At 38.7% G+C, this 13298-nt stretch overlaps 1 protein-coding gene across 1 annotated transcript in view; it reads left to right on the top strand.

The window, feature by feature from the left end:
• DPYD (dihydropyrimidine dehydrogenase) overlaps positions 1 to 13298 on the top strand; it is a 795794-nt gene that overhangs the window by 249915 nt on the left and 532581 nt on the right. The window contains exon 8 of the mRNA XM_032422959.1: positions 10704 to 10791. Within this exon, the coding sequence (XP_032278850.1) occupies positions 10704 to 10791 (88 nt within the window). The remainder of the gene's footprint in view (positions 1 to 10703; positions 10792 to 13298) is intronic.

Raw genomic sequence — 13298 nt, forward strand, 5'->3', positions numbered from 1 at the left:
CCATCCCCCCACCCCCTCCCCTCTAGAACCCTCAATTTCTTTCTCGGAGTCCATAGTCTCTCATGGTTTGTCTCCCCCTCTGATTTCCCCCCCTTCATTTTTCCCTTCCTACTATTTTCTTTTCTTTTTTTTTTTTTTTTAACATATACTGTATTATTTGTTTCAGAGGTACAGGTCTGTGATTCATCAGTCTTACACAATTCACAGAGCTCACCATGGCACATACCCTCCCCAATGTCCATCACCCAGCCACCCCATCCCTCCCACCCTCCACCACTCCAGCAACCTTCAGTTTGTTTCCTGAGATTAAGAATTCCTCATATCAGTGAGATCATATGATATATGTCTTTCTCTGACTGACTTACTTCATTCAGATAATACCCTCCAGTTCCATCCACATCATTGCAAATGGCAAGATTTCATTTTTCTTGATGGCTGCATAATAGTCCATTGTATATATATATACCACATCTTCTTTATCCATTCATCTGTTGGACATCTAGGCTCTTTCCATAGTTTGGCTATGGTGGACATTGCTGCTATAAACATTGGGGTGCACGTACCACTTTGGATCACTACATTTGTATCTTTAGGGTAAATACCCAGTAGTGCAATTGCTGGGTTGTACAGTAACTCTATTTACAACTTTTTGAGGAACTGCCATACTGTTTTCCAGAGTGGCTGCGCCAGCTTGCATTCCCACCAACACTGTAAGAGGGTTCCCCTTTCTCTGCATCCTCACCAACATCTGTCATTTCCTGACTTGTTAATTTTAGCCATTCTGACTGGCGTGAGGTGGTATCTCATTGAGGTTTTGATTTGGATTTCCCTGATGCCAAGCAATGTTGAGCACTTTTTCATGTGTCTGTTGGCCATTTGGATGTCTTCTTTGGAAAAATGTCTGTTCATATCTTCTGCCCATTTCTTGATGGGATTATTTGTTCTTTGGGTGTTGAGTTTGATAAGTTTTTTATAGATTTTGGGTACCAGCCCTTTATCTGATATGTAATTTGCAAATATCTTCTCCCATTCTGTCAGTTGTCTTTTGGTTTTGTTGGCTGTTTCTTTTGCTGTGCAAAAGCTTTTTATCTTGATAAAGTCCCAATTTTTGCCCTGGCATCCCTTGCCTTTGGCGATGTTTCTAGGAAGAAGTTGCTGCGGATGAGATCAAAGAGGTTGCTGCCTGTGTTCTCCTCTAGGTTTTTGATGGACTCCTGTCTCACATTTAAGTCTTTCATCCATTTTGTGTCTATTTTTGTGTGTGGTGTAAAGAAATGGTCCAGTTTCATTCTTCTGCATGTGGCTGTCCAATTTTCCCAGCACCGTTTGTTGAAGAGACTGTCTTTTTTCCATTGGACATTCTTTCCTGCTTAGTTGAAGATTAGTTGACCATAGAGTTGAGGGTCCATGTCTGGGCTCTCTATTCTGTTCCATTGATCTATGTGTCTGTTTTTGTGCCAGTACCATACTGTCTAGATGATTACAGCTTTGTAATAGAGCTTGAAGTCCAGAATTATGATGCCACCAGCTTTGCTTTTCTTTTTCAACATTCCTCTGGCTATTCGGGGTCTTTTCTGGTTCCATACAAATTTTAGGATTATTTGTTCCATTTCTTTGAAAAAAGTTGATGGCATTTTGATAGGGATTGCATTAATGTGTAGATCGCACTAGGTAGCATTGACATCTTCACAATATTTGTTCTTCCAATCCATGGGCATGGAACGTTTTTCCATTTCTTTGTGTCTTCCCCAATTTCTTTCATGAGTATTGTATAGTTTTCTGAGTACAGATTCTTTACCTCTTTGGTTAAATTTATTCCTAGGTATCTTATGGTTTTGGGTGCAATTGTAAATGGGATTGACTCCAAATTTCTCTTTCTTCTGTCTTGTTGGTGTATAGAAATGCAACTGATTTCTGTGCATTGATTTTATGTACTGCCACTTTACTGAATATCTGTATGAGTTCTAGCAGTTTTGGGATGGAATCTTTTGGGTTTTCCACATAAAGTATCATATCATCTGCAAAGAGTGAGAGTTTGACTTCTTCTTTGCCGATTTGGATGCCTTTTATTTCTTTTTGTTGTCTGATTGCTGTGGCTAGAACTTCTAATACTATGTTGAATAGCAGTGGTGAGAGTGGACATCCCTGCCGTGTTCCTGACCTTAGGGGGAAAGCACTCAGTTTTTCCTGACCTTAGGGGGAAAGCACTCAGTTTTTCCCCATTGAGAATGATATTCGCTGTGGGTTTTTCACAGATGGCTTTTATGATATTGAGGTATGTACCCTCTATCCCTATACCCATGAAGAGTTTTGATCAAGAAAGGATGCTGTACTTTGTCAAATGCTTTTTCTACATCTCTGGAGAGGATCATATCGTTCTTGTTCTTTCTTTTATTAATGTATTGTATCACATTGATTGATTTGTGGATATTGAACCAACCTTGCAGCCCAGGGATAAATCCCACTTGGTCGTGGTGAATAATCCTTCTAATGTACTGTTGGATCCTAATGGCTAGTATTTTAGTGAGAATTTTTGCATCCATGTTCATCAAGGATATTGGTCTGTAATTCTCCTTTTTGATGGGGTCTTTGTCTGCTTTTGGGATCAAGGTAATGGTGGCCTCATAAAACGCGTTTGGAAGTTTTCCTTCCATTTCTATTTTTTGGAACACTTGCAGAAGAATAGGTATTAATTCTTCTTTAAATGTTTGGTAGAATTCCCCTGGGAAGCCATCTGGCCCTGGGCTTTTGTTTGTTGGGAGATTTTTGATGACTGCATCAATTTCCTTAGTGGTTATAGGTCTGTTCAGGTTTTCTATTTCTTCCTGGTTCAGTTTTGGTAGTTTATACATCTCTAGGAATGCATCCATGTCTTCCAGATTATCTAATTTGCTGGCATATAGTTGCTCATAATATGTTCTTATAATTGTTTGTATTTCTTTGGTGTTGGTTGTGATCTTTCCTCTTTCATTCATGATTTTATTTATTTGGGTCATTTCTCTTTTCTTTTTGATAAGTCTGGCCAGGGGTTTATCAATCTTATTAATTCTTTCAAAGAACCAGCTCCTAGTTTCATTGATCTGTTCTACTGTTCTTTAGGTTTCTATTTCATTGATTTCTGCTCTGATCTTTATTATTTCTCTTCTTTTGCTGGGTTTAGGCTTTATTTGCTGTTCTCTCTCCAACTCCTTTAGGTGTAGGTTAGGTTGTGTATGTGACCTTTCTTGTTTCTTGAGAAAGGCTTGTATTGCTATATACTTTCCTCTTAGGACTGCCTTTGCTGCATCCCAAAGATTTTGAACAGTTGTGTTTTCATTTTCATTTGTTGCCATGAATTTTTTTAATTCTTCTTTAATTTCCTGGTTGACCTATTATTCTTTAGTAGGATGCTCTTTAGCCTTCATGTATTTGAATTCTTTCTGACTTTCCTCTTGTGATTGAGTTCTAGTTTCAAAGCATTGTGGTCTGAAAATATGCAGGGAATGATCCCAGTCTTTTGGTACCGGTTGAGACCTCTGATTTGTGACCTAGGATGTGATCTATTCTGAAGAATGTTCCACGGGCACTAAAGAAGAATGTGTATTCTGTTGCTTTGGGATGGAACGTTCTGAAAATATCTGTGAAGTCCATTTGGTCCAGTGTGTCATTTAAAGTCTTTATTTCCTTGTTGATCTTTTGCTTAGATGATCTGTTCATTTCAGTGAGGGGGTGTTAAAGTCCCCCACTATTATTGTATTGTTGTCAATGTGTTTCTATGCTTTTGTTATTAATTGGCTTATATACTTGGCTGCTCCCATGTTAGGGGCATAGATATTTATAATTGTTAGATCTTGTTGTTGGATAGACCCTTTAAGTATGATATAGTGTCCTTCCTCATCTCTTATTATAGTCTTCGGTTTATTTTTTTATTATTATTTCTTAAAGATTTTACTTATTCACTTGAGACACAGAGATACCGAGACAGAGAGAGAGAGAGCATGAGTAGGGAGAGAGGCACAGGGACAGGGAGAAGCAGGCTCCGCGCCGAGCCAGGAGCCCAATGTGGGGCTCGATCCCAGGACCCTGGGATCATGACCTGAGCTGAAGGCAGACACTTAACCGTCTGAGCCACCCAGGTGCCCGTAGTCTTTGGTTTAAAATCTAACTTGTCTGATATAAGGATTGCCACCCCAGCTTTCTTTTGATGTCCATTAGCATGGTAAATGGTTTTCCACTGCCTCACTTTCAATCTGGAGGTGTCTTTGGGTCTAAAATGAGCCTCTTGCATACAGCATATCAATGGGTCTTGTGTTTTTATCCAATCTGATAGCCTGTGTCTTTTGATTGGGGCATTTAGCCCATTTACATTCAGGGTAACTCTTGAAAGATATGAATTTAGTGCCATTGCATTGCCTGTAAGGTGACTCTTACTGTGTATTGTCTGTGTTCCTTTTTGGTCTATGTTACTTTTAGGCTCTCTCTTTGCTTAGAGGAACCCTTTCAATATTTCTTGTAGGGCTTGTTTGGTATTTGCAAATTCTTTTAGTTTTTGTTTGTCCTGGAAGCTTTTTATCTCTCCTATTTTCAATGACAACCTGGCTGGATATATATTCTTGGCTGCATATTTTTCTCATTTAGTGCTCTGAATATATCATGCAAGTCCTTTCTGACCTGCCAGGTCTCTGTGGCTAGGTCTGTTGCCAATCTAATGTTTCTACCATTGTAGGTTACAGACCTCTTGTCCCGAGCTGCTTTCAGGATTTTCTCTTTGTCTCTGAGACTCATAAGTTTTACTATTAGTGTTGGGGTGTTGACCGGGCTAAGTAATCTGCTCGGTTTGCTCTCAGGAGCTTTTGTTCCCTGCAAGCTTTCCGTACACCTTTGGAGGACAAGAGTGAAAATGGTGGGCTCCCAAACTCCACCCCAGAGGAGCCGAGAACTCGTGGCCCCACTCCTCAGTGAGCCCCCAGAGAAAAGCAGTCACTCACTCCCATCTCCCTGGTCTCCGGCCGCACTCGTGCTCACCCGGCCTGTGACCGAACGTTTCTATCTCTGGCACCCAACCCCGTGTGGAGTCTCCAAACCCAGCAGATCCCTGCGGTGCTCTCCCATGCAGCTCCTCCTGGGGGAGGAAGGGGAGTCTCCCTGGATCTGCCGCTTGTTGGGTCCCTGCTGGAAGAGCAGTGGCCCGACTGTCCCCCGGATCACGGTTTATGGCAACCCCGTGCTAAGAGCCCACTCCTCGGCTCCGTCTCTGCAGTCGGCTTCCCTGCTCCGATACCTGGGAGCTCTGCCGCACTCAGGCACCCCTGGTCTTTCTGTGACCCCAAGGGTCCTGAGACCACACTGTCCCAGCGAGGGTTCCACCCCCCACTTAGCCACTGGAGTGACGTCCCTCAACAGAGCCAACTTCTAAAAGTTCTGATTTTGTGCTCCGCTGCTCTGTCACTTGCTGGTATTGGCTGATGGAGGCTCCCTCCCCCCACGGTCTATCTTCCTGAATATCGCCTCGGATTCACTTCTCCGTACATCCTACCTTCCAGAAAGTGGTCGCTTTTCTGTTCAGAGAGTTGCTGCTATTCTTTTCTTTGATCTCCTGTTGAGTTTGTAGGTGTTCAGAATGGTTTGATAGCTATCTAGCTGAATTCCTGGGACCAGATGAAATTTAGGTCTCCTACTCCTCTGCCATCTTGCTCCTCCTCTCTAAATATTTTTATATTTGACATTTCTCAAAATATTTTGATAGAATTTAATTAAACTTAATTTACTAGGCATGTCTTCTGCTTCATAATTTGAGTGAAAATTCCTAACTCAGACCTCATTCATGATAACCTCTCAACAACATCTTGTTTCTTACTATAGTTATTTGAAGCATTTCTATTATGGGATGTTATTGGAAAACTAATATAAAATCATATCATAACTCTACTGGAAGGAGAGAAATATGTATATCAATATCTGACAAAATTTTTGTGTCTAAAGAAAGCTAAATATTATTTTTAAAATTCTTCCTTCTGATCTCTTATCTTAGGTATTCTGGAAATATTTTATCTGTTTTTTTTTTTTTTTAAAGATTTTTATTTATTTATTTGAGAGAGCGAGAATGAGAGAGAGAGAGAGAGCATATGAGAGGGAGGAGGGTCAGAGGGAGAAGCAGACTCCCTGCCGAGCAGGAAGCCCAATGCGGGACCCGATCCCGGGACTCCAGGATCATGACCTGAGCCGAAGGCAGTTGCTTAACCAACTGAGCCACCCAGGTGCCCAATATTTTATCTGTTTAGCCAAATATTCTATCAAAAATGTGAAGAGCGGGGCGCCTTGATGGCTCTAGGTGGCTCAGTCGTTAAGCGTCTGCCTTCTGCTCAGGTTGTGATCCCAGGGTCCTGGGATTGAGCCCCGCATCAGGCTCCCTGCGCAGCGGGAAGCCTGCTTCTCCCTCTCCCACTCCCCCTGCTTGTGTTCCCTCTCTCACTGTGTCTCTGTCAAATAATAAATAAAATCTTTAAAAAAAAATGTGAAGAGCATGTACACTGTTATCTGTATTTTTTAATAATGGGTATCATATATTTTTTTTGAAGAAAGAGTTACAAAAAAAGTTGTAAACCTTTATCTACATTACAAATATTATTATATATATGAAGACATATTATGTATGTGTGAAGAACGTTCCATGAAGTCCCAAAGGGGATATTAGATGGAACTCTGGCTCAGGGCTTACTATATTTAGCCCTTATATTGGAATAGTAATAATTCTTATTCTGAGCTTGAAGTGGAGTGAATTTATTCTGAATTTAGTTAAGAAGCTTGAGTACTCAGTCCTGTATTACTAAAACCACTAGAGGAAGGTACAATATGTGTTGTAATCCATGTTTAAGAAAATCAAGATGTAAAAATATTACATATATAGAATTACAGAGGAATAAAAGGAACAAAAACACAAGGAAAATGCTGCCCATGTGCTATTTTCCTAGCATGATATTTAACAAATAATATTAGGATTTCATAGTATATCAGCCACAGGAACGTTTTCGATATTTGTAATTGTCTTATAATACTAGTTTTAGTTACATGTTACACATTTCAGCTCAGTTTCCCAAGACATAATATAAGCAAAATTTTAACTTTTTTTGTCGAAGAATCTTCCTCCTTGTTCTTTCTGACTGAGAGTTAGTTATTGATCAGATGACAAATGTTTGGGAGTCCGAGGCTTTTAGAAAAGGGAAGTTTGACTGGATTCCCCAGCACAGACAGAGAAGAGTTCTCGTGCCTGTCACTCTACTGAATTTTGTTACTATTGCTCTGTCTCATTTGCATCATGGAGCTACTGCCCAATGATGGCTATTATCCATCTTTCTCACAATGTTCGTCCACAGTATAATAAAATCTTCCTGGTTCCAGTACCAATATATTAACACCAAGAGTCAAGCTACTTGTGTTTCCAGTTTTCAATACACTAAAGTATAATTCAACTTTTTTTTTTGTTCTTCCCCAGTTGCATACTATTGCGTACTAAGGTAGAAACAGGCTGTAGAAATATAAAATATCTGTACTTTTTCCTGTACATTATAAACTCAGACATCTTCACTCTACTAGAGTGGAAGGATTGGGATGTCATTGTCTTCATTTGATAAATCACATAGTGCGACTACTAAACTAAACTGCTGTGCACACACACACACATGACCTCAGGAAGGATGAGGGTCTTTTCTGAATCTTTTTGCTGAGGCAGTAGATAAACTAACCTTAAAGTCAGGGAGTCTGAGGATCACTTCCATGAATTAACCCATCAGCAGGACATTCCACTGCTCAACTTTGGAATGCATTTTTATTCTATTTGCTAAAACTTTGTTTAGAATGTTTGGACCTAGTGTTCTTTTATGTCTTTCCTTTATTGTATATTGGTAATAAGGTTAATTTTTTCCTACAATAAACAGTAGAACTTTCTGTATGATCAGAAATAGTTTAATAAAAGAAAAAATCTATTCTTAAAAATTAGTATAAATTAAAAATCAGAAACTTCAGTATTAGATTATTTCGTAGTGTTTAATTCTAATACAAATACACACTATTAGATACTACAGAGCACCTTTAATAGTACATATTTACTTGATGTTTTAATTTGTTCTATGGTATTTGATATGTTCCAGAGTTCTGAATGTTAGTTATTAATCTCACCTTGTTTGTCCTCTGCTTATAAACTTTTAAACACTTATTCTATCTCCCAATATAAAAGTAGAATTAGTATTTTAGGAGAGCAAAATGGCCCTTTATGATACAATCTCAGACATCTTCTACTTTCTCTTTCTATTCTTTGCTTTGCCCTTTATATCCCAGAAACACTACATTTTCAGTAGGTCTTCACATGTAATGTTTTTCTATACCTTTGAAGATGGTGCCAGTTCTGCCTTTCATTCTCCTTTTACCTCAGAAACATAAGAGCATAGCTGTCACTCATGCTGGCTCTGCAGTTAAACTATATATGCAATCTTTTTTTTTTTTTTAAGATTTTATTTATTTGAAAGAGAGAATGAGAGAGAGAGAGCACATAAGAGGGGGGAGGGTCAGAGGGAGAAGCAGACTCCCTGCTGAGCAGGGAGCCCTATGCGGGACTCGATCCCAGGACTCCAGGATCACGACCTGAGCTGAAGGCAGTCGCTTAACCAACTGAGCCACCCAGGCACCCTATATATGCAATGTTGATAAAGGTTGTCTAAGCCCTCTTGTTCCTTAGTATTATCATCTGTAAAATGAGGATACCAATACCACTTCATAAGGCTAATTGTGAGGATTAAATGAGTCCATATATGCGTATTTAGAAGAAAGCCTTGCACTTAGTTAAGTACTCTGGGCAGGTTATTTTCAATTATTGTTTCATGGGTAAAATTTGTTCTTTCTCTATGATTCAGTTTAGAGGCTTTTGTTTTTAAGAATATGCTATCTTCAGGACCCAAAGATGCCTACCAGGTGTTATCCTTCTCTATGGTGGTAAATGAGAACAAAATTACAGCAAAATATTTTACTTCAGGGAGGATATAATGCTATACACCTGACAAGTAGACCCCTAAACTTCACTTAAGTGGCTAGTCCTTGATCTTCTTAGGATTCATTGTCTGCCCTCTCAGTGCATGTGTCTTAACAAAGTCTCCAGCATACTAGCCACCTCTTGCTCATGCTGTCCAATCTGCATGGTGTTCTCAATGTAATGGATCACTGTGATTTCTGTGGGGTGGCCGGATAGTTTCAGATTACATATATTATTACAGGGGAGAGTTGACATATTCCTGAGGCAAAACTGTAAATGAATATTCTTATCTTTCCCCTGTGAATGTGAACTGTTTCTGATTCCTTTTTCTCAGAAGCAGGATGGAAAAGTCTACCCCATGCAGTGTACCTGTGGCCTTATTAATCTGCTTTAACAATAATACCACATCTGTCACAGAAACTGCAATCAGGGGTACTCTTTGCTTGAGCCTGCAGTAGTTTACCATTATTCTTCAGGAACCATCTGGTCTCAGTAGGGGCCAGACTGGTGAATTACAGAGAAATATAACATGGACCACCACCATCTCTCCCCATCCTACCCACCCCCAGGATATGGTAGTGTGTTTGATTTACTCTCTCGACTGGGGTTTCAGAAGTTCTCTGGCCTTCCCAGTTATTATAGCCGTTATAGGTCTTACTGCAGAGACCAGTGAGTGACCCAATGTAGGGATTACTTCAACTGACAAGTATAACAATTTTGCTTATGCAGTTGAATACTGGGGGAATAATCACTACCTGGGGCTGTGATCTCAGTGGTCCCACTGTGAGCCAGAATTTTCCCAGGGTCCATTTTTTACCTTTACCCTGTAGTTCCCCACTCTTGCATCTCTATGTGTCAATGTCCATGAAGAATCTGTATCCCATGTCCTTGAAACGTGTGATTATTTTCCTTTCTCCACTGTACAGTCACCTGGGTAAATGGCCATAGTTCCCTTTGTAGAGGGACTAAGGGAATCATTAGAGTATTAATTTGACAGGATGTTGCAGGGTCCTTCTTCCTGGGGACTTGGCCACCCTCTGCAGTTAGTAGGTTCCAGATCTGAAAATTGGCTCATGTCTGGGAACTGAACAAAGTATCGTGACTTGTAATAGTGTTGCCTACCCTCTGCCTCCCAACTCTATTCATCTTCCCTGGACAATGTCCTCTATCAAAATTCTATCTATTATTTTAAAAGAGCCCTATTAAAATCCTGCTACCTGTCTTTATTCTCATCCTGTGAACTCAGCCATAATGAATCTCTCTATCCTCTTGAATTCCTGTAGACATGTGCTGATCACACTTTGTTTTATATTATATTTATTTATGTACATCTTCTGCACAGATCTTCATTATACATTGAGGCAGAAACTGTGTCTCATTTATCATTTTATTCTTTAAAGTGCCCCACATAGTGCCTTGAACATATTAATCAAGCTATGAAAGTTTACTGACTTGGTTTTAAATACACTAGCTTTTCTTCTGCTACTTCATTAAAAGGCAAAGCTGCAGTTAGTCCTTAAGCAAGATATATTAGTGTTCTATTTGTATACTGTTTTGTATATGTAAGCCTATATACTAAAAGACAAAAATATGTCCACATGTATATGGAATTTTTTATATATCGAGCTTCTGTTCTTTTGATGTTAAAGTTTTACTTAATCAAATGCCAAAATATCATTATTGAAACATTTTTTTCTTATAGATAATTTGTGGCAAAAGCCTTTCAGCAAATGAAATGACTCTTAGCACTTTGAAAGAAGAAGGGTACAAAGCTGCTTTCGTTGGAATAGGTGAGTAGCTTGCTTTTAAATATTTTTTCTTTGTAATTTTTAAAAAGTCTTCTGACAGTGGCCAGAATAACTGCCTGCAGACATTTCCACGATAGAAGTTATATCCGTTCGGGGAGCAGACAGGATTGAGTGGCTAAAGAAAGTTTTCTATTTATAACCGTGTCGTCTCACCTTCATTATGGATTGACTTTGGCAAGACCATTTTTAAATTTCCCCATTCTCTCCCCATGCCATCATTACCAGTGAACATCTCTAAGACACAAGATGTTTTTCAGTCATGCTATGGAAGCTCAGAATTTGGGCTTAACCATGTATAGATGCTGTAGTTTTCTCTTTATGATAAAACCAACTGGCTAAATATACAATAAAGAACAGAATTGGCTCGGATTTTGTTTGTTCTATTCATCTTTTTTCAAAATCTCCTAAAGACTTTTCGTATTTAGCTGAATTTTAAAGATGTTTACTTATACTTCTGGGAGTCACGCGGACAATGTAGAGCTGCTAAGGCGCTTCCCCTGCATCATGGCTGCATGTTTTGTCTCCATATCCCACAGAGATTGAGTTGTCGAACATTTTTTCTGTCCACTTATTGTTTTACTAAAAGACCAGAGAGAGCGAAGAGTTGATTTAACTTAGTCTTTGTCTCAGGAACTTTGTATTCATTCTTTCATGTCCCCATACTGGGGACAGTTATGGCTTACAAAGTGAGTAAGTCCATCCTCTTATCTTTCAGTTTGTCTTTCCTACAGTTCACATGCCTTAAATGTGAATCGCGAAGTTAATAAAGCTACATGAGACTTAAACTGTCCACTTCTTTAAGTGATCACACAGTGGATAACATTTGTTTTGGGACTGTCCTTATTCAGAGCGTATCTAGAGTGAAATTATCAAGAATGCTTCTTAGCCTACTAAATTTTCCTTATCAGGATGCCATGTATTCTCTTCCTAGGAATCGCTACCAAGTCTGAGACCATCTCTGTCACTCCGTTTATGTAGAAGCAAACTTATGGGGGGGGAAATAAATTTTCACTGTAGCTTCTAGCTTCTAATTGTCTGTATTGAGCCTCCTTCCCTTCAGAAACTTGAGTTCCACTGTCATCGCTTCATCGCTATTTCTCTATCTTATCTTCATTTAAGTACAATAATCACTGTGTAGATCAAAAATAGGAAGGAGAAAAGGTCTGATATTTTCATGGGTTTCATTTTTAAAAGCACTACACCAACTTTGGTTTTACTTTCAACGTTACATTTGTATGGTAAATTAACATACAAGAAATAACATAAAGAAACATAAAGTTAGGCGTCTATGAAGTATATCTACTAATACCAGCAATTTTGAATCAATAAGTTGCTGTTACTTTCAGTAAGTACAGGTTCAAAGATGCTTTGTGAGTAATGAATGGAAAATTTAGTGAAGCAACAGGTATGAAATTTTGGTAATGTTTTCAAATTGCTATTTGTAATTCACCACTGTGGTTTCCTAGGGCAGTTGTACAGAAAAGATAGGTCTAACGTTAATGGAATGGTATATGCTAATGCAGTTTTGTGATCTCTACAAATGTTGTCTACAAAGAATCTTTGTACTGGAGAGATAGGGTCCAAATAAATAATACCTTGAAATATCTCCAAATTAACTGCATAATCAAATTGTAAAAAAATTTGGAACGATTAAGTGGTTTATCAGTCTAAGGGGTTTTAGCCATAGAAATATCTTCCATCTGTTAGAATCAATAATGTTTTAATTTTTTTTGTTTCATTCCATTAAATCCCCTTACATATGTTACTTGATAATGCCACATCCATTCACAATACTCCATTTCACTCTGCACCAAGGTGTGAATTCTGCATTTAACATGTGGAGTCCTTTCATATTTATGTTGCTGTGCATTTTCATGCTGGGGAGTGAATCTTTTGACATTTTGGTGTAGTGATGTGTAGAATGCAGTTATGTTCTATTTCAGTATTTTATATGAAATAAATACAAGGAAGTTTCATCTTGTCAAAAAAAAAAAAAAAAAAGCTTCTGTCTATAGAAGACAAATAACGTTACCTCCAGGAATTGTTTGACACTCTTGACTGCCGAGTTGGGAATTTATGACCTTTCTATTACCATATAACTGCCTACTACTTGGACAGCCTCACATCTTTATATACTTTTGTTTATTAACCATGCTTCTATATTGTAATTAAACTTTACTCACTTCATCTACCTTTTCCCACTGAGTTTGGAGAAGTCAATTTTAGAATAGGACTTCTATATTATTTAGAATATAGGTTTGGCCACTTTTAGAAAGGAAAATAAGGTTTAAACAAGATAAATGTTTCGTCTCTCTCATCTAATACTATGAACCGTCCTCAACACTTGACTTTCATCTTTGGTCAATAGGTAGCCACTCTGCACACATTCCTGCTAATAAAAATGGGAAGTAAGAAAGGGAGCTCCTTTCCTTTCAAGTTTATGACCTAGAAGTTCCACATATCAGTTTTGTTTTTATCTCATTGTCCAC

This window comes from Phoca vitulina, unplaced genomic scaffold (assembly GCF_004348235.1).
Source record: "Phoca vitulina isolate PV1807 unplaced genomic scaffold, GSC_HSeal_1.0 scaffold2, whole genome shotgun sequence".
Lineage (NCBI taxonomy): Eukaryota > Metazoa > Chordata > Mammalia > Carnivora > Phocidae > Phoca > Phoca vitulina.